The sequence below is a fragment of the Ascaphus truei genome, chromosome 4 (genome assembly GCF_040206685.1).
Source record: "Ascaphus truei isolate aAscTru1 chromosome 4, aAscTru1.hap1, whole genome shotgun sequence".
Taxonomy (NCBI): domain Eukaryota; kingdom Metazoa; phylum Chordata; class Amphibia; order Anura; family Ascaphidae; genus Ascaphus; species Ascaphus truei.
The window spans coordinates 310,237,497-310,264,747 of record NC_134486.1 but is presented as its reverse complement, the minus strand read 5'-3'; the positions used below and the strand labels follow the sequence as shown (position 1 = coordinate 310,264,747).

The 27,251-nt window shown below is 42.6% G+C and overlaps 1 protein-coding gene across 2 annotated transcripts in view; it reads left to right on the top strand.

The window, feature by feature from the left end:
• PEX7 (peroxisomal biogenesis factor 7) overlaps positions 1-27,251 on the top strand; it is a 158,077-nt gene that overhangs the window by 29,079 nt on the left and 101,747 nt on the right. For both annotated transcript variants that reach the window (XM_075597837.1, XM_075597836.1), the window contains exons 4-5: positions 15,101-15,178; positions 20,477-20,585. In XM_075597837.1, the coding sequence (XP_075453952.1) occupies positions 15,101-15,178; positions 20,477-20,585 (187 nt within the window). The remainder of the gene's footprint in view (positions 1-15,100; positions 15,179-20,476; positions 20,586-27,251) is intronic.

Genomic DNA, 27,251 nt, shown 5'->3' with positions numbered 1-27,251 from the left:
GGCCCTCCGATCGGGGCTTCTCCTTCGCCTCTCCGGGTCCGCCGGGCCCCCCGGAACCCCCCACCGCCGTCCCAAATATCACGGCACACCAGGGCTCCCTCGGGGAGCCCTGGGCATGCGCGCAGAGGGCGCAGGCACCCGATGAAGCGTGACCGCGCATCGGTGACGCGCGGCACGCCGAGGGAGTGGGGCTAGCAAGCCGGGGCATCCCCCGGCTTGCGGAACTAGCCCTGCTCGAATAAATCGTGTCGGTAGTGTAGTCATACACACACATCAAATATACAGTTTTAAAATCAATGGTAACTATTAATTTTTTTTTAGAAAATACACATAACTTTAAGAAATAGACAAACAGTGGGAATAAAAAAGCCTGGTTCTAGCTTTATCCCCTCTTCTAAAAATACTGCTAATACAGTACTAATAGTATGTATACCGCAGAGGATGTATGGATCTTCATATTATGAACATCTTACAGGAATTTGAGGAGCAATATTAATAATGTTTTATCACGTGCAGTTTACATATGAACAATCCTCTCTCTTATGTACGGATAACCAAGAATATCTACACAAATGGCAACACATTTTAAGTGAACATCACAAGCAATAAAAGGTTAAAACAAGAAAAAGTGTAACACACTTAAACCTTTCTAGGTGCTGGGCGCGACTTAAGCCCAGGTTGCCTCCTGCAAATTTAGCCTTGTACACAGCTACAAAGTCCTCTGATGACCGCTGCCTTGTATTTCCATGTAGTCTTAGATCACTGAGGCTGTAAACTGGAGACAGCCGACTGCTGCCTGGAACTTTGGAGCGACCTTGCATTTTGTAGATTTCTCCCTGCCCTTCAAATACATGGAGAAATGGAGCTCGGCCTATCTCAGCGCATCGGGGAAAACTAACGGGCCAATCACAGAAGAGGGGGGCGCAGCTACTGGTCTGGCCATTGATGTCCGGTTTAGTGGGAGATACGGATCGGCCAATCAGAAAAGCTGCCCAAGTCCTGGAAAACTGCCTGGAAATGGGGGGCCTACTTGCCCTTACATGGGCATTCCCCTCCAAGCCTAGGGAAATCAATTGTCCAGCAGGGGTAAAGGGGTCTCTGACCTGGCCCCCTATGTCAAGCAAGCTGGTACTACAGCCGCACATGTGTTAAAGCCTAACATAACACTACTTTCAAAATACAAAAATGTTTTGCTTATTGCATGGTTTTGGGAAATACAGTCCCAATAACCCCTGGGTCATGGGTAGTGACCCTGGTGAAAGAGCCACAGGGCCGATTTAACCTTTTATTTTAACCGTCCTTCTGGCCTTTTCGTCACAATCACTGCTTGAATTAGTACCCCTAAAACATTGCGGTAACATGTCTCTAAACGGATGATTTAATATAAAGTGCGGTAAAAGGCTCTAAGCTCAACCCCGTTATAGCGCAGTCCTCGGGGGGCCACCCGATCCGACCGCGCTATAACCGGGGTCGCGCTAATTGGGGAAAAATGGCCGTCGCGCGCCCGATCATGGAGGGGGGAAGAGGTGGAGTGAAGCGCCGGCAGCCCTACATGTCCCCAAGAGCCACCGTACGTCCCCCACCATTCCCCTCGCAGCCTCACTTCCCCCAGCAGCTCCACATCGATCCCCAGCCCTGCACCAATCCAGCAGCCGCACGGTGCTCCAGCTGCTCCCCATTGATCCCCCCCTCCAGCCCCGCACCGATCCAGCAGCCCCACGATGCCCCAGCAGCTGACACCAAAGGTAGGGGGATACGGGGGGCTGTGTGAGTGTGTGCAGTGTGCTGTGAGTGTGTGTGTGTAGTGTGTGCAGTTTTTGTGCAGTTTTTGTGCAGTGTGTGTGTGCGCAAAAAAAATGTTTTTGTTTTTTTAAATATTCGGGGTCCGCGCTCAAACCGCATTCTAAGTGGATCTGTGTTACAGCGCATTGTGCTATCAAGGGGTTGAGCTGTATTTCCACTCAAAAGATTTCAATAACAAAACTATTTTTGCATTACTATACAAACACTATAAATCACTACAATTTCCAACTTGTTTTACGTTTTCTTTTGGTAACTAAACCACAAAGGTTACCTGTAGAGAATTGCAAACATTTAAGTTTTACATCAATTAAAAGCGAAAATGCACTGTTGATTTGCTTATGCTTAAGTAACTGTCAGTGAACAAGATTCACTTTCTCTGTAAGTCAACCGTAACCTTTGCTAATTATCTCCTTTTTCTTAGTAACAAATACTTACTGCAGCAAACATTAACAAGTTCACTACCAATGAGGAATGCAATGCATGTAGGAAAGTGTTGAAAATAAGTTCATCCCTGTCAGATTGCAAATTAAACTTTGTTTGCAGCTGTAAAAATGGCCCGGTCAGCAACTTCGGTGGATATAGTATAAGCCCCTTAATGTTTGTGAACCATCACCTTTTAGGCCTCGGGCATGGTCAGCGCGTAACGTGCTGAGGCGCGCTGGTACTTACCAGTGAGCCCCTACAGCCGCAATGAGAGCGGCTTTAGTAGGTGCTCGTCTACGCTTCCGCAAGCGCGCGGAAGCGTAGGTCTTAGGTAAATTTTAAATTCAAGCGCTTGCCGGAGCGCAGGGCCAATGAGGGCAAACCAGCTCCGTGACGTCATTGGCCCGCCGACACGCCCCCGGACGGCGCGCTGTCTAAGGCCAGGGCTTTCCCTCAGCGCGCCTCCGCCAGCAAGCAATAACCCTGGACGAGGCCTTAGAAGTGAAGAAAGGAAACGCAAGCAGTATTTTATCTAATGTAAATAATTTTAAAAATTTGGTTTACAAGTTTTGTGAATTAGGTCTAACAAATAGGGCATTTACAATAAGTTTGGTGTTCAATTCCTTCATCCACAAAAAAATATACATATTGTAACTACTGTATTTCTTTAAACCAGAGACAGAACATAAAACACAGACAAAGCTCAGTTTTTAGCACATCCAGTGAGACTCATACACGGTACAGTGCCTAAATATATATGTATAAATATCTAATAAGTAAAATGGTCTTTTAGTTTGAAATTTTTGGCCAAAATTGTTGTAAGCCCCTGAGCCAACGCCAAGGCAGACCACATATCAGGGGTCCCTAACGCTAATATAAATTCTTAATAACCTGTGTAATAACAGGAAGAATGATTTATAGTAAATCTGTCAATATTAGTTGCAAAGTTCTAAGTCTGACTGAAGCTTTTATTAACCTGTACATTACCAGGAAAAGCACTCTGTATTAGAGATGTCACAGCCAAACTGCAAGCAGGCGAGTTCCCCTGAGTGGAAGATGCTATGGAGTGAGCCCATAACCATTTAAATGTGGGAGGGGGTGAGCTTAATTATTATAATATAGTTATTATTTATACATATATATTTAGGCACTGTACCGTGTATGAGTCTCACTGGATGTGCTAAAAACTGAGCTTTGTCTGTGTTTTATGTTCTGTCTCTGGTTTTAAGTATATATTGCCATGCTCAGTAGCACTCCTCTGTGACACTCATATGCTTATATATATGTTGTGGTCATTTTGGGGGTTCAATAGGAGCTTGTTAGGTGTCCAGTATGTTTTACTGTATTTCTTTACCATCTTCTGTATTAAGATGAAGGTTCCAATCTTTAACCGACATGAGCAAGAAAAAGACAATAGCAAATAATACTAAACTCTGAAAATTCTACTGGGCCAGCTAAAATGGAATATGTAATGGTGGGCAGTTGTATGAACAGTTATGTTTTAATTAGTTAACATGATATCATTACCTGAGATGAAATCATTTGTAACTGTGCTGTTCAGGATATATCAGTGGTCATGGAGACCCATGTGGATGTTTCTAAGATGATTGTCACTGGAGACCAGGGATTTATACCTTTATACCGGGATCATATCACTGAGCAAAACCAAGAAGTAAAACAAATTGCTATTTATTCCTTGGAAACAGACGTACACACAATGGATTACAAAATATAGGAGAAAATACACTTACTGGGGGTCTGGGGTACAAAACTAAACTTTCCTATTTGAAATAGTCCATAAAACAAAGTCTTTAGGTTGACTGGGACTTAGCCCGAAAAGTCCTGGAATTCAAATCGGCATGTAGTTCCTGACGCCACTGCTGTATCTCTTCCGGAGATGCCAAAATCCCTTGACCGGGAGATAGTACCAAACGTCCTGGTACTCTTTTTGACGTGTAGTTCCAGCCCCGACCGCTACGTTCTCTTTTCTTGGCCCCCGAAAAGTGGGACTTGCCTTGAAATTTCTGAAGCCGGCTCGCTTCTATTTCTCCGAGAGCATTTTTTGCTGAGTTCAAATTTGCCACTGCTGTTTTGGCGCTTAGAATCTGAGGTCCGGATTGGCTGCTGGGTTTCTTATAGTATTTCAGATTAATTCATGAAATACTACAACCAATCCGAGCCTGCGAACTTTACAACCAGCCAATCAGAGGGGTGCCAGTCTTCCAAAGCCGGGCAAGCGTTTCTTCTGAATGTAACGAGGGACACTCTCAGGGATGTATCTCTTTCCTTTACTGAAACTAGGACTTAGTTTTCATAAAACCTCTCGCAACTTAATATACAGTTGGAGAAACCTCCCAGAACCTCTATACTGATTCTGGGGTACCTGGGCATATACTGGGGGACGCTCACTAACTTAGGGAACCTTGACTGTATACAAATCCTCATGCCCTCATTTACCTTTCTGGTCTGTCAGCAGGGAAGTTTGGCGGTGAGTCGCGTAACTGTTTTCAAGAGAGGATTTTGACCGGAGTGATGTCTATATGTCCCCGGGAATCTGACCTGATTCCCGGATACATTTTTGGGGTAACCAGCAACTCTCGATCCCTGCTACATAGATACAATCTGAAAACATTTTTACCTCAAAGTTCCCCTTGAAACTCATAGCCTGAGAATCTCCACTGGGTAGCACTCCTGGAAAGGTAAAACACATAAAATCTTTATTGTCATACAATTACATTAATTGCAGGTACAATACACAGGTTGAAGAGCTGACACTCTAAAACCTGACATAGGGCTCAGAGGTAACCAGCCGGGCATAATACCTTTACTGATGACCCGGTTACCCCTTCACCGTCACAATGATTTACCATAGTATACTTCTATTTGGCTATACACTGGGTTAGCGGAGTCACAGATGTTTTATTAGAGATCAATATGGATCATAAGTAGGTGTATGTAACAGGGTTATATATTAATTATATGTAGGAGGGAGGACGAATGCCTTTACTGCACTCCCATCACAATGCTCTTACACACCTAATGTTCACTACATCATCAAATTAAGTAATAGGCAAGTACTGTATATACGGGTAAGCATTTATAAGGTCATGGGCAATTGTGACATCCCCTGGGTCGATGATGTAGGTTCAATGCGTTTCTATATAGAAGTAATGTCTAAGAATAGCATTATAGGTAATAAAAGTTGTCAGAGTATGGCCCAGATTCAGTAAGTGATGCCATACAACTCTTTCCGACACCAGATGAGACCTTTCGGCCCATTCATTTAAGATGTCTTCCAAATATGTCTTATGACTTAGTACCACTTTGTAATTATGGGTTTATATTAGTCAAAGGGCGGTGTTGTTGTGCTGGATCAGTAGTTTTTCCTTTGGTGAAAAAAAAAAAGCCAGTTTGGCTTAGAGAATCCAAAGCAAGAAATATAAACACAACACAATATGCTTTGCCAATTTACTTCCATATAAAGAAAAAAAAATACTTTGATACTCACCAAAAATTGAAGACTGAAATAATTATGCAATGAATAATGGATGATTGTTTGAATTTTAGTCATCATAAATATATTTGCATACACTTGATTTATCTGTATAGTTTGTGGTCTATGTATCAAAATAGAGAAAAACATTGCTTGGACACGCTGCTCTGGTTATTGGAGCGGAGCCATGTCATATGTTAGAGCAATTTCTCACAACTAGTGCAGAATTTTAGACGTGCTCCCCTTCAGGTATGGCAGATTTTGTGGTACGATATATCTCATTATAATATGTGCACCATGTAACTCCTCCCCAACTCGTCCTACTGACGCTCCCCATGTCGCATGATAGGACAGGATGAAAATGCTCCAGTTTTGTACCAAAATTGTCTTAATACATACACCCAACACATACACCAATCATTACAATTACTATTATTACAATTTTTTTACTGTAGATTTTCCCATGCTGGGAATTTAGGATCTGGGAATTGAAAGAATTTCAACATTTACTGGCTCCTTTATCTGCCGAAGCGACTAATTAGGCTGTTTTTGGAAGAAATTCCCCATTTAAGTCAATAGGGAATTTCGTCTGAACAGAGCCACATTGGCAGATATAAAATAAGCACTTTAATTGATGCCATTCTCATTCTATGGGGGATATTCTAGTAGATACAACTTTTTTCTGGTCAAACCGCGTGGTTTGACATGGTCATAAATTGCAGGATAAAATTAGATAACTAGCCATATTCTGTATTACAAATCATATTGTTTAGATTAATTCTATTGGGCGCAAGAGAGTCCCAAGCACTATATATCCCATAAAACCTCCCTTCAAATAACATATGAAGAGGCACTGGTGCTGAAAAAGGAGCACACCGTAGATACCTGGGAGAAATGCTAATGGTTATGCAAAGTATATTTAAATGACTCACACCCCCTAAAAGATTTCCGTATGACCCACACTGACAAGCCTGAGGTACTATTGTCAGGCCCAACATGATAAGAACCCACACCCTCTGCTTATCTGGGCAGCAGCTCTAGCATTAAACCATCTAAGCTGCTGGATAGCTCCCCTTTCACAGAATACTTTAGAGCGCTACTGCTCGCACCTGCAGCTAATCATACTTATGGACAGTTTCCCCCTGGCTTCCTTGCTATACTTTGCATATCCTATTAGCACATCTCTCAGGAGTCCTCCTTTTTGTGCACAAGGCACATTGAATTGGCAAACAGGAAGTGGTCTGCTTGTAAAGGAAGCTAGAGGGATGGGGCAACAGAGTTGAGAAGCAGAGCTCAAAGGTTTGCTGTGAGAGTAGAGATATCAAGTATCTGGTTCAGCACCATGCTAGAGCTGCTGCCCTGAATAACAGAGGGTGTGTGTTCTGGTCCTTTTGGGTCTGGCACTACTAGTACCCCCTTCATCACAAGGTGGCTTAGGATTGTCGGTATAGGTCTCCTCTCTCTCTCTCCCTTTCCTCTTTTTTTGGTCATATCTGTTGGATTTGCCTAGCCGGAATGAAACCAGTTCTAAAAAAAAGTCTTTCTTGCACGGGTTGGACATCCAGAATACGAGAATCTTGCAGCTACTAGAATATTCCTGTGTGTTAGCAACAGTGTTCTTGCGTGCCTGGTTTGCTCAGTGTGCATTTGCTTGAGATTTATAGTGTGTAAATTTGAGGAGTTAGCGATCAGTTATGTAAAGCATGTGTTAGAATAGTAGCTATAAAATAGTTTTGTTTCTATAATCCTTTTCCCCTTTTACGCAGCGGAAATAAAACCCAAAGCTGTGCAAGTTCTTAGGTGTGAACCAGCCTGTTCTGTGATCTGATCTGTGTCAAATGTAAGAAGCCAAAGTGCACTAATGTCAGTGATGACGGCTTGGGGTTTCATCTGTGATTGATGCCTTTTTACCAATATCTGATTCGGATGGTATTTTCATTTTTTTTTTTTTAAAGTTAGTTTGTAAACCTGGTGAGCTGAGACTTGAGAGGGTTTTTTATTTCCACAGACTTCTCCCTTAATTGAGAAACCCTCCCATATTCAGAAGTCCCACAAAGAAAAAGGCATATGGGTTTAATGCTAAAGAAACGGCAGACATATAGACTTGCGTTAACCCTTCGATTGCCGTAACGGGGTCTCGGCACCAGAGTTCCGCATCCACGTGACCGCTGCTCAGAGCAATCACGTGACCGCTGCTCAGAGCAATCGCATGATCGCGCAGTCACAGGAACGGAAGAGTACTCGTTCATTCATTCCTCTTCTGGCAAGATCGCGGAACGCAATCTCCCCTAGAAAACAAGCTGGGAACCCCGCTACATTCTGGGGCTCCTGGAGTGCACTACATCAGGGGTGCTCAACTCCAGTCCTCACCCCCGCCCTCCACCAACAGGTCAGGTTTTCAGGATATCCCAGCTTCAGCACAGGTGGCTCAATCAGTGCCTGCTTCAGCATAGGTGGCTCAAGCTGCGGCTCAGTCTTTGAGCATCTGTGCTGAAGCAGGGATATCCTGAAAACCTGACCTGTTGGTAGTCCTGAGGACTGCCGTACATCATGGGGCACCCCAAAAGTTGAGCATGGTTACTTGTGTTTAAGGAGAGCAATTCTATATGTATGTATGTATGTATGTATGTACAATACGCTGGTTTAAGGACACTCGCGAGTAAGGACATATTTTCAATAGCCCCATACCCTTGTGTCTGTACGCTCGCTTCGCGAGTACGGACACTTATTCTGCCCTACAGACCGCCGTAGTAGTGACGCGCTGATTCCCCTTGCCTAATAGGCAAATGGCAGCTTGCACATGCGCCTGTCAGCACGTCCTGAACGGCAATACTGGCTCCCTACTTGTACCGAAGCATCGATAAGTGGGGAAAAAGGTAAAGCTTCACTTTTTTCACAAATCTTTTTATTAGGTTCATTATCAGCATACAGACGATCTTCTTATACATTTTCTGTTACAGACAAATTGTATCATCTATATTCAATAAACAATGTTCACAATGTTTTTTTTCCCGTTTTTTTCCAAACATAAATCATATCTAATGTAAGGCCTCTGCCATATTCCCTGCTTGCTGGCGGAAGCATGCTGACGCGCGCTCCCGCTCAGCACTGAGCCCCTTCAGCCGCAATTAGAGCGGCTTTAGTAGGGGCTCACCTACGCTTCCGCAAGCGCGCGGAAGCGTAGGTCTTAGGGGAATTTAAAATTCCCCCGCTTGCCGGCGCGACAGGCCGGTCACGTGAGCGGTTCGCCCCCGGCCAGTGACGTGCCCGCCCCCGGCCCGCCCCTGACGGCCCGCTGACAGCGCGTGCGGTAAGCAACTGCAAGGCTTTCCCTGCTCCTCAGCACGCCAGCAGGGAGCCTGGCCGAGGCCTAACTTTGCACTCTAACTCACAGTCTTTTTCAACATATGGGCGTTCAATTTTGACTTTTCCAGTTCTGGTCGCCTTATGCCCCCCTTATGTCATTTCCAAGTTTACTATATTTGCCAGACTCAGCGCATAACTATTTTAACTTTGAACTCTAACGTAGCTTGCCGTGTTGTTATTTCCATTCTTTTCCTTCTCTCCTTCCCCTCTCTAGTGCTTTTTGTCTTATCCCGTCCGTTTTCCTCATGTCTCTGTCATCTAGGAACCAATCCCACCCCTGGTGAAAGTCTCCCAATGTTCTGTTCCTGTCTATGCTTGTCTCCAGTTTATCTATCGTCATTAGTTTGTACAGTGTGTCTTGCAGTTGATCTATTGAGGGTTGTTGTGTTTGTATCCAGTTTATCATAATGGTCTTTCTTGCAGCTAGTAGTATAACTTCAGTGGGTCTGGTCACCAATCTGCTGATTTGTTTGCCCTCTGTCCAACATTCTGTGTTCGCGAATATCATAGGTATTGGGTCTTTCCCCCATGAAATTTGTATTTTTGTTTTCATGTATTCTAACACTTGGTCCCAATATCTGGATATATGTATGCAGGTCCAGAACGCTTCACTTTAAGTACATTTTCGCTTTACATACATGCTCTCGACCCATTGCGTATGGGTGTGTGTGTTTCTTGTTTGTGTGAAAGTATTTATCTTTGGGCAGATACACAAACTATTTAGAATCAAACATTGTGTGGGATGAAGAAGATAGTTGTAGACAGAACAAAAAGACCACATTAAAGTGACCGTTCCACTGACTTTCTTAAACTGTATTTTAATCTTTAAAGATGATCCCCAAAGCTATATTAATATGGCTGCTAAACTCTCACTTGGTGATTTTCATTGACCTCAAAAAACTATCGGAGGAGTGGAGAAAATGAGCATAAACTGCAGGAATTTTCATGTAAACACTCAGGTTTTGGGCCTTTTTAAATAAAAACATTAAAAGAAAATAGGTAGGAAATAAATAGATGTTTGCTAATCTGCTTTAAAGGGTAGCATGTGGAGCTCACTTTCAAAATAGGTCATATTGGGGTAATTGCCCCTTTTAATGGGTTGACCTATCTTGACTTAAGGACTCTCTTCTGTGTGTTACCTCTTAGGCTGCGCTCATACAGTATTGCCTTGCGACGGTGGCCCGCTGTCGCTCCAAAACAAATTTAATTGACTCCGTCGCAAGCGCTTATAGTAAGCCTTCTGTTTTAGCATTGATTCCTCTGTAAACCAGTATTGCTGACCTAAAGAAGAGAGCAGGACTCTCGAATGCTTGTCCTATGACATAAATTGTTAGTCCAAATAAAAAAGGTATCACCTAATACTGAAGAACTCATTTATTCTGCACTATCGCAACTGGACTAACACGGCTATTATATATATATATATATATAGAGATATATATATATATATATCTCTATATATATATATATCTATATCTATATCTATATCCCGCCCCCAGGTATGCAGCAGGGGATCTGCAGAGCTGAGCCACATTCATTTCAACTCTGGGGACCCATGAGTCCTCAGATACATCCCTCTAAAGGTGCTGCTGGTATCCCTCTTCAGTTTAAAGTTCCCGTGAGCCAATGGGATGACGTCACAGCTTCCTATTGGTCTGCGGGACCTTTAAACCACCATATTTGGTGCCCAGTCGGAGCTGCTACAGGCTTAACCTTCCGAGGTAAGTATCCCGGGAAGCAGGGGATCAAGAGCTGAAATCAATGCAATTCAGCTCCTGGGACCCACTGCGTCATACCTAGTAAAAAACAAATAATCCCGAGCAGCAACACTTCTTTAACATAACACACATTCCCAGCTAGCTCAAACTCCTACACCCACCACATCATGAATATATATTTATGTCAAAAAAGTGTGCTACTGGGTGTGGCAAATGTATACAACAAAAGACGGGTGCCCAATGCTACATCAAAATTGACAAAACATATGGTAATAAGTATAAAGTTTAAATACTTCAATAATAATAATTACTTGGTTATTTAGTTAAACCCTTTGGCCAAAGCGTCGTAAGCCTGCATACCAAAAGTCAAGGTACTGTATAACCAAAAATGTGTGTTAATCAATTTCTGACTGGTAACAGTTGTATAGATGTAGGTGGCACCTCCCCCCAGAGCTCACTCCCCCTCACCTTTTTAACTTGGGAGGTCTTTTCACTTTGCTGCAAGAACAGGACTTACTATGGTTCTTTCCCCTCATACAGAGGTAACGGGAAGGGCTCACAGTGTAGTGTAGGACCTGCATTTTTGGTTATACCTTGATGTTTGGTATGCAGACTTTCGACGCTTTGGCCAAAGGGTTTAACTAAATAACCAGGAATTAACCGATGAGAGCCCTAATTGCGGGCCACAGATACCTCTATGAAGAGAGGTCTGCACTCTCTAACAATCTGTTTGCAAATCTTCTCCTAAATCTTAAAATGAGTAGGTACAGTACATAATGATTGGCTTCAGATAATGACAGTTCTCTTCTAGTACAAGAAGAAAATGTTTTTTCTTTTTATTAAACAAACACATGTTCCTTTATGGTCATTCCTCGGGCAACGAAAAATACATACATTTTAATATTTAAATCAATTAGAGGAAGCGAGCCACAAAGTTTCCTCAGACAAAACCTTTTTAGTTCTTGCTATTAAAATACTTTTTGATGAATTCACTAAGCAGAGTTGCCATGTAAAGAACACTAGTAAATGTATCAACATGTTTCATTGCTACACACTGAGGCTGGGGCCATGGTGCTTTCACCCGCGCAGAGGCGTGCAGAGGCTGTAAGGTAAGCGGGTGCTTTCCCTGGCCGTGGGGGGCGTTCCTAGGGGCGTCACAGAGCTGATTCGCCCTCCAGTGACCGGCCTCGCGCCAAGAAATCAATTTGAACTGATTTCTTGTGAAATGCGCGCCCCCTCCCGCTTCCGCGCACGCCACATGGATGCGAACACTGCCTTAAGGCAGTCTGTTCGCTCAGCATGTGGACGCCTCCGCACGGTCTGCGGTACCATGGCCCCAGCCTAACACTTGTTAGAATGATTTGTATACATTTAATTGATTTGCTTGCAATAAGAGAATAGTAATGTGGATAGCATACAGTTTAAGAATAAGATATTCATTTTGTGCAGGTGTTTTTAATACAAGCAGTAAGTTAACTTTGTAACTTGAACTAGCTAATCTGTTTAGATATAGTAAATTGCATAGAAATTGAAGGAAATGCTTGTTCATCCTTAAAGTAGCATTCCAAGCTGCCATTAAAAAAAACATTTAATATGTGCTTCAATACAATCCACACGATAAGTAATTAGCTAAGTTTCCGATCGATCCGTTCTCCTGTGCTCGATCGGTGAAGATTTGGCTCGGGGGTTCACTAAATGGCTGTCGGTGCAGCAGAAGAGGACCAAAGATGCAAAGCTCTGTGGGGAAGATCATGTGACTAGGCAGTCACTAGATACAATTGGTGCACTGCTAGAGAGAGGGCAGGGCTCAAAAAGGGGCGTGACAGAGCCTGTTTCAGAAGTGGAAGGGGATGTGAGTTTGTAAATGGTTGCTCTCTAGCAGTGCACCAATTGTATCTAGTTACATTATAATACATTCAAAATTTCATTAAACCTGGTTTAAAAAAAAAAAATGCTACAAGTATTTTCTCATACCAGTAGTACAGTAATACACATGAAGGATATTGCTTGGTCTGCAGCTTTAAATTCTGAAACTGTCCATTTCAGTGTCAACGGTCACTCCTACCAGTACGTAAGCGATTTGTTGAGCTAGGGGTTGCTACTTGCCGATTTGGTTAGAAGGATGTTGAAGGATGGGGGGGGTGCAGGCCACCCCCGGAACTTCAGGAACAAGTCGGGCCTCGTTAAACACTGACGCCTTCGTCCACCAGAACCGATAATGCCCCTGTTGGCGGCACCCTCAATGGTCAATAAATGTCTAGATCTATGAGCACACACAGAACATTTATAATATACATATTACTATATAATTGATCAATGCAGTTTTGTTTTCATTTTCCTTTATTTTCTCATGGCTCTAATCATTCACATGGGCTCTTGTAGCTGTGTCCATCCAGCTGAGATTGTACAAAAATGAATAACTACTTCAGTAGAAGGTGACACCTTTTTAAAATTGGAATGACAAAATGTACTGTATTTTAAAGTCAAGCTTTTGAGAGCAATAATCTTCATGTCAGACTGTTCTTCATGTCAGACAGTTCTTCAGGTCAGACTGTATCGATATCAGTAAAAGAGCATTCCGCATGAAGGCTCGTTTTTTAAAGTACAGTATTTTCAGTCTGTCCAAATAGAAAAGAGCCACCAACTATTTAAGTAATCTATTCAGCTACAAGAACACGTTTTATGAAAAAATGAAGGAAAATTAAAAATAAGGTCTACAGGCATGAAAGGATGCTAAGCTTTAGCACCTCTTAACTTCCATTCATTTCAATTTGGAGTTAGGGCATGCTAGCGTGTAGCACCCTTTAGTGTATGAAGGGTCTACTGTAAGTGCATTAATAGGTCTTAAAGCAGAAATCCCCTCCAGAAGCCTATATGAGTTATACTCCATGTTGGTAACTTGCCCCCTTACGCATGTCCTCCTTTTATTTTATTTTTCTCTTCTACTTGATTTAATATATTCATTCTGCATAACTTTACTAATAAATTATCATTTATTAAAAATGTACCAAAATATTATTAAAACAGGCAGTCAAAAGTAAAAATGACAGTAATGTAAAAGGAAGTACTGTAATAGTTATGAAAAAGGAAGGCCAACGTTCAATTGATGCTGTGTTTTCAATAAGAGGGATTAGTGTACTTTTGGACGAGAATTATTTAGAAGGATTTTCTCATTCCGATTATTTATTTATAAAATGTTTTACCAGGAAGAAATACATTGAGAGTTACCTCTCGTTTTCAAGTATGTCCTGGTCATAGAGTTACATAGTTACATTAAGTGAACAGGGTTATACATTATATACAAGACATTGCATGCACAGTTAAAGATAATCTATATTATGGGCGTATGTAGCAGTTACAGACCAGATTAAAATGTGAGACAGATTTAGTTTTGAAAGAATTTAGACTGGTGGAATTTAGTGAGAGTCTCCGGTAGATTGTTCCAGTTGTGGGGTAAAGCGTTATGTACAGTATGAACGCAAAGAAAGTATAAATAGAAGGTTGTTGTGACGTATTGCAGGAATTGTATTGCAGATCTTGATACATTGACGCAGAGAGGCACACAATAAAAATGAATGCAATTTGAACCAATATTGCTCCTTCATACATCATTGCCCATTTTAATTTGTTTCTGCTGTCTTTGAGGAAAATGTCATACCTGTAGTGAAAATAAAGAAACGGACTCGACTGCACTTTTAGGGATAAAATAAAAAATGAAGGAATGTAACAGTCACATTTGATTGTGTTTAATCTTTGGATTTCTGCACCTTTCGAACAGGATGATCCAGAAAGAAAAAGCCTAAAAAGGCCTACAGAGTAGCCATTTTATTTACAGAAAGGACTTACTGCTGCTACCTGTATAAGAGAATGATAGAATCCTAATGAACAGTAACATTGTTGCTAATTGATGTGTATATTAAAATATTCTGTTTACACTAAAATCTTATCATTTTACTAGACGCACACCTTTTTATTTGCAAGTAATCTTTCCACTTTAAACTTATAATTTTATTACATTGTCACTTCTTATATTCTTGCCAACTCTCTGGAACCTGACTATTGATTCCATGATGTAACCTGTATCCATTGAATGATAGAGGTGCAGAGGCACTCACACAGAGTGTTTTATGTGACAATGTTTAATAATCCAACTTGATTTGCAAACGGTCTGCGGTTACTAGTTTTGTATGATGTATTTATTTTTATAACATTAAATGGATTTCGTAATATCACACACACACACACACACACACACTGTAACAGGGTTATGCTTTACCGCTCTCTCTTACGTTTTTAGGTGTATAGCGTGGACTGGAGCCAGACGAGAGGAGAGCAGCTATTAGTATCTGGTTCATGGGATCACACCGCTAAACTGGTTAGTAATTCTTAACAAGATTTACAGACGCCCAGAGCTAGATTCATTAAGCTTTGTTAGCTAATTTAACATGATGTTAACATCATTAAAGCAAATAACATTACATCAGCCAGGTTCTTCTCACATTAAATAAGCATGGTGTTAGTTGTAACGTGCATTATTCTAAATGACATGCAAATTAGCTCGTATCAACTTTAATTATATTCATCTCCGATTTATTCCACTCGGTTCAAAAATAATGCTGGGAAATAACAATTTGTTATTTAAGTCAGGGGGGCGCAAATTGGGGGGTGCGAGATTGTCTTCGGGGGGCGCGGGGTTTACAGAGGCCCCGTCCGTTTCCCCGAAATCACTTAAATTAAATGCCGGGGAAGCGGCGAAGGCCTCTGTAAACGTAACTAAACTGCACTTACCTTGGATCAGCCGGCTTTTGGAGACGCGTCACCATGGCAACGCAGCGTAAGATGACGCCGCAGGGTTATGTGACGTCACGTTACCATGGCAACGCGGTGGGTTATGTACTGTCACGTTACCATGGCAATGTGATATAATGACGTCCAGAACGCCGGTGCCAAGGTAAGGAGGGGGGGGGGGAGTGGGCGTGCCGAGAGAAGGACAGCCGGCATGGGGGCGCAGGTAAAAAATATTGCGCTCCCCTGATATAAGTCTTACAGTACCTCTCTCTATCTCTCTCCTCCAGCAAAAGCTCTATTTTACGGTCTGGCTGGAAGTCATGGCAAGAATTAATTAGCATAATGTTTTTTTTGAAGATGAACGTGCTGCAATGAATGATGACACAGAAAATCTTTATACACTGCCCTCAAATTTCCTTCTTGTTGAAGAGGAACATAAAGGAACTCCAACTTGATGGGGCTATGTACAAAGGCAATTTTGGGGCAAAAGTAGGACAAAGATAATATTTTCATGTTGGGGTTTGAACTCGCAAACCTGCCCATACTTACTCTTTTTAAAAGAAGTTTTGCAATATTGCCTTTTCATTAGGCAGATGTCACAAACCACGTCAAAACCACTGTTTCTGACTCGATTTGTTTCTGATATGAAATTCCAGGTGTATGTAAACCAGGCAAAATTACATATAATATACACAAACAATTCATAAGTAATAAATTGCACATTGCCCGGATAGTTACAGGCAGAAATTTTACCTTCCGGAGATGTGAATTTGGGCTTTTGAAGGAGAGAAGAGACAGAGACTAATTTAGGACTAGTCCTATTCTCTTCCATAACCTACGAGTGAGATACAGAATACCTGGGAAGATACATGAGATATATAGGAGCTATGGCGTTAAAAAAAGCTGTAAAAGTTATTCAGTTACATACAGTTAGGTCCGGAAATAATTGGACACTGATACAAGTTTTGTTATTTCGGCTGTGTACCAAAATAAATTCACGCTACAGTTAAATAATGAATATGGGCTTAAAGTGCAGTCTACCAGCTTTAATTTGAGGGTATTCACATCCAAATTGGAGGAAGGGTTTAGGAATTACATCTCTTTAATATGTAGCCCCCTCTTTTTCAAGGGACCAAAAGTAATTGGACAATTGACTCAAAAGCTGTTTCATGGATAGGCGTGGGCTATTCCTTCTTTATTTTATCATCAATTAATCAGGTAAAAGGTCTGGAGTTGATTCCAGGTTTTGCATTTGGAAGCTGTTGCTGTGAACTCACAACATGCGGTCAAAGGAGCTCTCAATGCAAGTGAAACAGGGCATCCTTAGGCTGAAAAAAAAAAAAAAACCATCAGAGAGATAGCAGGAACATTAGGAGTGGCCAAATCAACAGTTTGGTACATTCTGAGAAAAAAAAGAACGCCATGGTAAGCTCTGTAACACAAAAAGGCCTGGACGTCCACGGACGACAACAGTGGTGGATGATTGTAGGATCCTTTCCATGGTAAAGAAAAACCCCTTCACAACATCCAGCCAAGTGAAGAACACTCTCTAGGAGGTAGGCATATCATTATCTACGTCTACCATAAAGAGAAGACTTCACCAAAGCAAATACAGAGGGTTCATCACAAGGTGCAAACCATTTATAAGCCTCAAGAATAGAAAAGCCAGATTAGACTTTGCCAAACAATATCTAAAAAAGCCAGCCCAGTTCTGGAACAGCATTCTTTGGACAGATGAAACTAAGATCAACCTGTACCAGAATGATGGGAAGAAAAAAGTATGCAGAAGGCTTGGAACGGCTCATGATCCGAAGCATACCACATCATCTGTAAAACATGGTGGAAGCAGTGTGATAGCATGGGCATGCATGGCTTACAATGGCACTGGGTCACTAGTGTTTATTGATGATATGACAGAAGACAGAAGTAGCCGGATGAATTCTGAAGTTTATAGGGATATATTGTCTGCTCATATTCAGCCAAATTCAGCGAAGTTGATTGGACGGTGCTTCACTTTAAAGATGGACATTGACCCAAAACATACTGCGAAAGCAATCCAGGAGTTTTTTTAGGCAAAGTGGAATATTCTGCAATGGCCGAATCAATCACCTGATCTCAACCCGATCGAGCATGCATTTCACTTGCTGAAGACAAAACTTAAGGCAGAAAGACCCACAAACAAACAACAACTGAAGACAGGTGCAGTAAAGGCCTGGCAAAGCATCACAACGGAGGAACCCCAGCGTTTGGTGATGTCCATGCGTTCCAGACTTCAAGCCGTCATTGCCTGCAAAGGATTCTCGACAAAGTATTAAAAATGAACATTTTATTTATGATTGTGTCAATTTGTCCAATTACATTTGAGCCCCTGAAATAAGGGGACTGTGTATGAAAATGGTTGCAATTCGTAAACGTTTCATATTTTTGTTCAACCCCTTGAATTAAAGCTGAAAGTCTGCACTTCTATTGCATCTCAGTTGTTTCATTTCAAATCCATTGTGGTGGCGTACAGAGCTACAATTATGAAAATTGTGTCAGTGTCCAATTATTTCCGGACCTAACTGTATTTCCTGGGGATCTTTCTCAGATATCTTCTCTAGTGTCTTCTATATCGCCTCTTTCTTCCTCTCCTCTCTTCCCCAACAAAAGCCCAAATTTCAATTTACCGGAGGTGAGGTCTCTGACAGTTACTTTCCAGCTGGTACTGTATTAAGTGACAAGAGGAAGTAAGCAGGTGCTCTAAAATGTGAAAGAGATCAATGAGGTCTTAAATTGAATATATATATATATATATATATATATATATCTTAAAACAAAGTCAGTGTATAGTATAGAACAGACTAAAAATACAATATTAATGTGATAAATGAATATATATGCATAATAACCGGTATTGCAGCACAAAAACCCAAATAGGAAAGACATTTTTCTATTTTTTTCCAAAAGTATACTGTACAAAGGGGAAAAAAAAAGGGGAGCGCAAACAATTTCAATGACAAGCGGGTGCAATAGAAAAAGTGCAAAGTAAAGATCTCTTCAGCAAGAGACTAGATCACTAGAACAGCACAAACATGAAAAGGTGTACTCCATACAAACAGTCTTTGTGAAGCAGAGGCAGCACGCCTACTGTATGAATCCTTTCTCGTGTCCTTCTGTATATCCAGCTTTATAACAGGGACCCACCTCAGAGGAAAGATCAGGCAAAACGATGGTGCAGATAGTATCGGCAAATGTATTTATATGGACATAAAAGGCACAAACAAATGCGCACTCACAGTGTAACAAATTAAAATTTGAATTGAGTTAGAGGTTTTATACTCTCTTTAGTGACAAAATCTCACCGTCGCCCGACCCGCGCAGCGTCCCTCGTGACTCGCGACAGCATGTGACATTAGGTTTTTGACATTTACTTTCCATCTGGTACTGTATTAAATCAGGTGATAAGTGCAAGCAAACGAGATGCGAAATTGTGCTGTTTTTCCCTATAGGTAATTGTAAGTGAATACACCGAAAACGTCAGCTTTTTGCCCAGTCAAATTGCGTTCTGATTTCTGAAGAGTTTTCATTGACAGTATCGCAGTTTACTAAATCTGCCCTCGTGTGCAGGTCTACTCAGTGTTGCCACTATGGAGCTGTTCATTTGTAACCACTTCATATCCAAATATGAAGCAAATATTTCACATCATCAATTTTTCACAGCACTAATGCTGGCTGTGGTGAAACTCAGAAATTTGAAATCACACTTTTTCAGACTTTGAAACAGCCAATGGATACAGTGTGATTTCACATATCAAATATAGAAATGGCAATTTATGGTATGCCATAGTATATTAAGAATGAATGGACAGTAGTGATTGGACTGGAGGTGGGTATAACGTACTTTTTGTGCTGATCGACTCCTACATCCAGAAGTTCTGAGTCAAGCATGCACTTTTTGAAAGAGAATGTTCTAAGCTCCCCCGCATGAACGCTTGATTTATAGAGCTGGACCTCTTAACTGAAACAAGGACGCCTTCAGGGCATAGTGACCAAGCATGCAAGTATTAATTTCAAGCCCCGATCGGTTTCACACCTTGACGTACAAATCAAGACTAACAGAGACCAGTGCTAAACACACAACATCTGAGAATTCCCAGTGCAGGGGGAAGCATAAATAACCAAAACTCCATCAGAAAAGCTACTTTCTCAATCTGTGGGTGCTGGTGGTACACTTACACAATGCATATTGATGCTAGAAAGGGGAAGCCTGGATATAGCTCCAGAGGTGGCTGCCTGAATTCGTGTGATTTTATAGTTTTGAAGAGCTTTTAAATGTGTTGCTACTGTATAGTATACATACAATAAATACAATATACAGTATGATGGTAATCCATTCCATTGAAATGCAATAAATGTTTGAGAATGTAGATATTCATACAAAATACAATATACCACCTTTCCTTGTTTTAGATCATCAGCCCATTTACACTTGCTATATTGTGTCAAGATGACATCACACTGCAGTTCAGTTATAGCATGTGTGTTACATTCAGAATTCACATTGAAACACAAAATACATCAGATCATGTTTGAAATCATATATATATATATATATATACAGTGTTCGACAAACCTATACATTTGCTCGCCCCGGGCGAGTGGATTTAACCCCCGGGCGAGTAAATATTGGCCCAAGCAGCACACGTTTGGTACTAGGTGGCGAGTAAATTTTTTTGTTTGGCGAGTAGATTTTTTGGTGATTTGTCGACCACTATATATATATATATATATATATATATATATATATATATATATATATATATATATATAGTCTTTAGATTTTCTTGCAGTCATTCTGTGTTGTGAGTGGTCAGTGCTTGAGTTTCCTCTATCTCTTCTACTGTAGTGGGATCCCTCCATTGGGAAGTCGTTGTGCACCTTTACAGGTCATGAAAACATCATCTACAGCACAGTATGGTCACCGCACATACCGGGCTGCTTTGCATCTGCCTCAGGTAACAAAATGTACTGTAATCCAACAGCCTAATAAAAAAAAAATCTCAATACTGCTTTCCTGGCCACTGGGACAAGAGTGCAGCAACATTGTGCCTGGGTGAGGTCTGAGCTGCTAATGAAAGCAGTGCAGATTGGGGTTTTTGGTTAGTGTACAGCTCGTTTCTGCTAATATGTCAGTGAAGATTGGAAGAATATCAAACCAAAAAGTGAATATTTGTACTTTTATTACTGCTCCAGTTTACTTTGCATATTACTTTGTTTTTCCACCAGGGGGTGGTATAATATTTAAAAATGGAGCCTCTAATTTGTAACAGGACCAAACTGAGCAGACATGCAATGTTTCTTCTGCAATAACATGGCAACACGTACATTACTTCCTGCCCATGTGCAATATATATGTAACGGGTATTCCCCCTATCCCAATCACAGGTACAGTGTGTATGGGTGGAAACCTATGTGTTACCAGGTGTGGTGCATATACCTGTAGGTTCACAAGAGGCCTGAGCCTCCGCTTGTGGGGAACCTGGGGTGAGTCCGTCAGCTCGATCTGATTTACAGCGCCTCCACCTGTGCAGGGTTCTAGAAATGTAGAAGGTTGCCTACAAATGACCCACATATACAATAAGTACATACACGAGGATGTATATAACCAGTATATATATATATATATATATATATACAGGAAATAACACACACTTAATAACACTCCCCCTAGGGGGTAACTCCACAGTCTATAACGCAGTCCCAAAGTGTCTTTCACTCCACTAGGAGTGTACCTACCCACCACCGTGTATCCCCACACCGTGTCCACAGCCTAACCCCTTTGTCCTGTGGTCAGCGCTGCCACTATGTGTAATTATATTATGTATAGGATACGTTGGTGCACTTAGGAAGGTACCTGCCGAGCGCTCCTGCACTCGGGCCTGCAAGCAACTTCGAAAAGGGTCTGCCGCTTGGTGATTCCGTCTGATCCGGTGTTTCCTCGCACGAGGGTCCGCCAGGGGCGATCCCACACTGGAGATAGTCTCTGTCTATTTGGGCACAGACTTGAGCCCAAGTCTCTTCTCGGGGAGCGCAGCGTCCGCTGTGTCCCTATCTAACACTAGTACTACTGTGACAGGGTCCCTAACCAAGGCCTGTCCCTGTAGCACCACAAGCTGGGGAGTTCAGGACCTATCTGGGGCCTAGGGGGGGTTACTGGCCTAATGCAGTGGGTCACAGACCCCTGCACTCACCTCCTTCCCCTAGCTCTCCTGGTCCAGCACTGACTCGTCTCCTGCGCGCGCGAAATGTATCTATTCCCTGCAAGTAGGGAGCTCCCGCAGCCCTATTGGCTCCCTGGCGTCATGGGGCTGCCCCCGAGGCTCATGGGACTTGTAGTCCCGTTCAAGAGCCTTCCCTGGTAAGCTAGCGTTCGCGCGCTTGTCCTGCGCATGCGCGAACTCTGCCGGGCCGCCGGGACTTACTGCGCATGCACAATCTATCGCAAGATGGCAGCGCCCTGCTCGGTAGCCGCCGGGGACCGCCGGAACGCTAAACCTCTCCCTGCACTGGCCCCGACCCTCCAGAAGTGCCGGCGGGTCTATCGAGTGACCCCCGGCAGCGGAGAAAGCGAGGGGGAAGGTCGTGGGGCAGCAGCACGCAGAGGGGACCTGGCTACATATATATATACCTCCGGTCAGAGTCTGCAACCCCTTCTTTGAGTAACTTTAATTTGCATCAGAACAAGCCATTCTGTTCATATTTTACTGTAGATTAATGCAGTGATTCTCAAACTTTTCTATATCGTGGACCACTTAATTGTCAATAATAATTTGTAGGACCACCATACTTTCATTTAGTTCTGCTCATCAACTTATTGAAATACAGTATACATATTGTATCAAAGTATTAGACCGGTATGTGAAATTTAGCCTTTAGTAGTCATGGCAAATATACAGACTGCCGGAGACAGCAGCCTGCAGTGACATTTTTAAAGGCTTTTGGGATCCTCACAAAAGTCTTCAGGGACCATCAGTGGTTCATGGATCCCAGTTTAAGAACCATTGGGGTAAAGTATTGAGAGTTAATCTTATCTCAGAGTTGCAGAGAGTTGGCAAAGTACAGTAGGCTAGTGCATGGAACCTCACACTCATGTGAACTTTACAGTATCTACAGAATTCCCCAGCAGTCCTGTCTGCTACATGTATGTTTGCACTGGCTGAGTAAGATGACTGCCAACCTTGATTTCTCCACTCCCTTCTCTTTTAGAGATCCAAGAAGGAATGTGAAGGGAAAGGGGAGACGTAAGGCAGAGCACTTCACATAATGTTTACAAGCATTTTCACTATACATTTTCAAAAAGAATTAAAAAATACATGTCTGTTATTTAAAAGGCACCTGCCACTCCGTTTTAAGGTATTTAATATATCACTGCTTAGTTCTCTATGGTCCTACAAGGAAATGTGCATTTTGACTACACAATTATTTGTGTGAAGGGACAAATTAAAAAAGAATTTGTGGACAAACCAAATGCATTGAGATCCTGGATAACAAATTGATAGCCATACTTGGACAAATCAATCTTACATCGTATATCAAATTACATCTACAATCTTTTTTATGGGGTTCTGTTATAGAAACAAAATCAGTTCTAGTGCAGATATAAATTTTACAATATTTAACTCATCCTTCACCAAGTGGCACACTGCACACGTCCATTATAGGAATACATGAAATGTAGGTACTTTTCAAAGGATTAAGACCCATGTTACTAAGTGGTGCTATACTATAAGGGAGTCTGAATGGTCCTCAATGTGTCTTCCAGACTGAAAGGTGACTTATGGAAGAACACTACTTGGGCTCATATTTACCAATGCTTTAAAAAAAAATCTCAGTTTTGTTGAAACATAATTTTTATGATTCATAAACAGAGTACACCACAGTGGCGTTTTAGTGAGTACTAACAATGTGTCATGGTTGTATGTTGCAGAACCAAAGCAAAGAGCAGCAGAGAGACTCCAGTTTGACACAGGAATAAAAGTGTCCTGAGATAGGATGAGCATGGTTGGGACAGGGTACAACCCGGGTCTGGATGACTGATAGAGATGTGCGAATGTCTTCAAATTTGCTACACAAATGTCTTAGCGATTGTCGCTGTAGCCATGTTTAAAAATGGTATACAGTTCTCTCTCATGCTGGCAGTAAACCTGGTAAGTATACAGGATTGCCAGCATCAATCATGGAGGTTTGCCCTCACACCCTGGTGAGGTGTCATATGTACACCAGGGGAGTGGTAACATACTCTGTGTCCACTGTTAGTGACACAAGAGGTGTGGCTATTCCCTAAGTTATATAAGACACAGCACTGCCAAAAGTTAGTGTTCAAGAGTGTAGTTCTATAGTAAGTAGTTTAAGGTTAATCAAGGTCTGCAGCAGTAAGGCTGGCAGGCACAGAGAGAGTGTCTACACTGTGTCCAGGGACCTGGCACAGGTGGTGATCTCCCTGAGGGGAGAGGTGATCCAACTCCATTGGGAGGGCAGAGTCTTCTAAAAGTCAGTGCTGTGGAAGAATGAGCGGCTAAGCTGACCGCTGCGAGGGGCAGTTTGCCTGAACCATGCAAATAAAGATGCCCTTATTCACCAAAACCCTCATGTGTGAGTGTGGAGTTACTCAGCAGAGGAAGGCACCAAGAAGGAGTTCCTCATCAGATCCATCTCCCTGCGGACGCAGAGATCCTGATGAGGTGGAGGCGCTGCACTGGATACAGGTAGGACTCAAAGCACACTACCTCAGCGCCTGTCTTGCCGATATCCCCATAACATCATGCGGGAGACTCAGGAGTCCTGTAGCCAACAGGTGCACCACCAGACACATCCATGTAATGGGGACCGGTTAGACCACAGGGGCCAATCTGAGATTGGGTGGGTCAGGAGGGTCCAGAAAAACCGTTACATCTCAAACATTGACAATGCACCCGTTTCGACAAATTACAGCGACATTTTGCAACTTTCTCCAGATTCCTGCCCAAAAAACCCCCAAAAAACCACTTTGAGCTTTGAAAATCATTTGCACAGTGGGTGGAGAAAATTGTGATGTAGCTATCAGCACCTAAGTGCTTTATAAGCACCCTTACAATTGCTGTGAAAACACATGATGATCGCCTGTCCTTGGGCATCTCATTATATGATACTAAGGGTCATACAGTAGTAACAAATAGACCGCCTAGTCAGGCAGCGCTATACCAATCACAGACTCTCGAGTTCTTACCCACCTACAGGCCTAACTCATATTTTGGCAAGATACAAACTATCCTCCAATTCCCACTAGGGGATGCAGACCGCACATACAATGCCAAGTAAATATCTATGACTAATAGAACTTGCCTATGTCAGAACCTGTATAAAACAAAAATTGTGAGGCGCTTCCAATAAAGGTGTGATAAATATATAAATATATAGTGATAAATAAATGAATATATAAATATAAACAGTGTTCAAAAATAGTGATAATACTAGTAAAGTTTGCTGCTCAACCCTCTTAGGAGAAGATCCAGTTCCTCCTCTCTTGACTGTTTGGAAGACGCTTGTGGGGAGCGCAGAATTTCACCATATAAAAGGAATGAAATAAATAATAGTGTAATATGTCCAAACACCTGTAACAATGTATATGGGGATCGAGATTATGAACTCCCATTCCCCCAGTTAAAATACAGCATTGAAAGACAATCTGAAGACTCTGTAGTTTGCAGGGGGGTCTTGCTTAGGATACTCTCCCTGGTGTCTCACCAGTGAACTCCGCGTGCGCGAGACTCAGACCGCTTGGACCTGTTCTCTCTGGGTCACCTCGCAGCGCAAGAGCTCGGCTGCTGCTACAGCAGTTAGCTGTTACTAACTAAGCACTGACCAGAACCCGTGTGGACCCATTTCAAGATCGATCGCGAAACCGGAAGTGACGCGACGCAATCCCGGGAGTGGGGTAGATGGTGTATACTGCTGCTGCGCTTTGATTATGTGTCTATGCACATGGTGCTAATGTAAGTGTGGATTACCACTGTTTTGATTGAATACATCAGTAGTGAACATACAATGTTGCACTAGAGTTGTCTCTGTTTCCATCGAGGGTTGGTTCCACTGACACCAGGGAGAGTATCCTAAGCAAGACCCCCCCTGCAAACTACAGAGTCTTCAGATTGTCTTCCAATGCTGTATTTTAACTGGGAGAATGTGAGTTCATAATCTCGATCCCCATATACATTGTTACAGGTGTTTGGACATATTACACAATTATTTATTTCATTCCTTTTATATGGTGAAATTCTGCGCTCCCCACAAGCTTCTTCCAAACTATGTCAGAACCTGCATACTATTTTGTTTGGTGGTTTTAACCATCACCTATTGACCGGTGCTTTCACTTACCCCTATAATTATATATTGTTTGTAAAAATAAAGCTACATTTTTATCACACATCAGATTACTCATCACTACCTATTTAGGTGCAACCAGGAATACATACTTACTATCAGACTCAGAGGGTTAGTCAGACCTACCATTTATACTTTTGTATGACATAAATCCTACTGTAAGGTATCTAGAGAATGCACGCAACAGGGTTTTCAAGTTTCCCTCCTTTGGAGAGAAACATTTCTTCTTTTCTGGTGTTGCTACAAATTATGTAATATCCTAGTGCAGGGGTGCGCAAACTTTGTGCGCTGCGCCCCCCTACCTGCCAGCCCCTGAGCTTGCACCCCCCCTTACCTAAAATCCGGCGTCAAATGACGCGTGGTGTGCGGTGTAATTTTGATGTGCGTTGACGTGTCGCCGAAGACAAGGTAGGAGACACTGCAGTGAGGAAGAGCGCGGGGCCTCTGCTGCCGCTGCGCCCCCCCCCGCACCCCCAGAAAAATGTTGCACACCCCTGCCCTAGTGCACCCTAGTTACCATTCAGGTTGAGCGGGTGGAAACCCAATTCTGTCATTACTGCTCCTTTAACACTAGAAAAGACTAAGTAATATTTTAGCTTAGCATGATTAGGAACTAAATAAGAATAACGACTGCCACACTTTTTCAATATACAGTATATAATGCTGGCGTATTTAGCCTATGTACATTTCTAATGCTAAGAGCACTTAAAATGCTAACCTCTCTTACTTGTATTCTTATTTGTGCTCGTGCAAGTACCCGTTTTGGAAATACAGCTGAACCCCGTTATAACGCGGTCCTCGGGGCCACCCGATCAGACCGCGTTATAACTGAGTCTCGCTAATTTAAAAAAAAAATGGCCGTCATGATCAAGGACTCCACGCTGCCGAAGGGGGAGAGCTGAGATAACTCTCCCAGAGCCAAGCGTCGCAGTGGCAGGCCCCCACCCACCCCGTCTCGGCAGCACTTAACCTTACCCAGCATCTGCAGCAGTTGATCTGTGCAGAGAAGCTGCGAGGGGGAGGAGAGCTCACAGGATGTCAGCTGTTTCTGAGTTCCCGGCCAGGGTTCAGCTCCCTTCAATCCTCCCCCACAGCAGCAGAGATATAGGCAGGGAGAGGGCTCTCCCTGAGCCCAGCGTCGCAGCGGCACCCCCCCCCCCACAGCAGCAGCACCCCCACAGCAGCAGCACCCCCCCCCCCAGCCTTGCACCGTTCCTCCCCGTCCCCAGCCGCCCCATGATACACCCAAAGGTGGGCTGTGA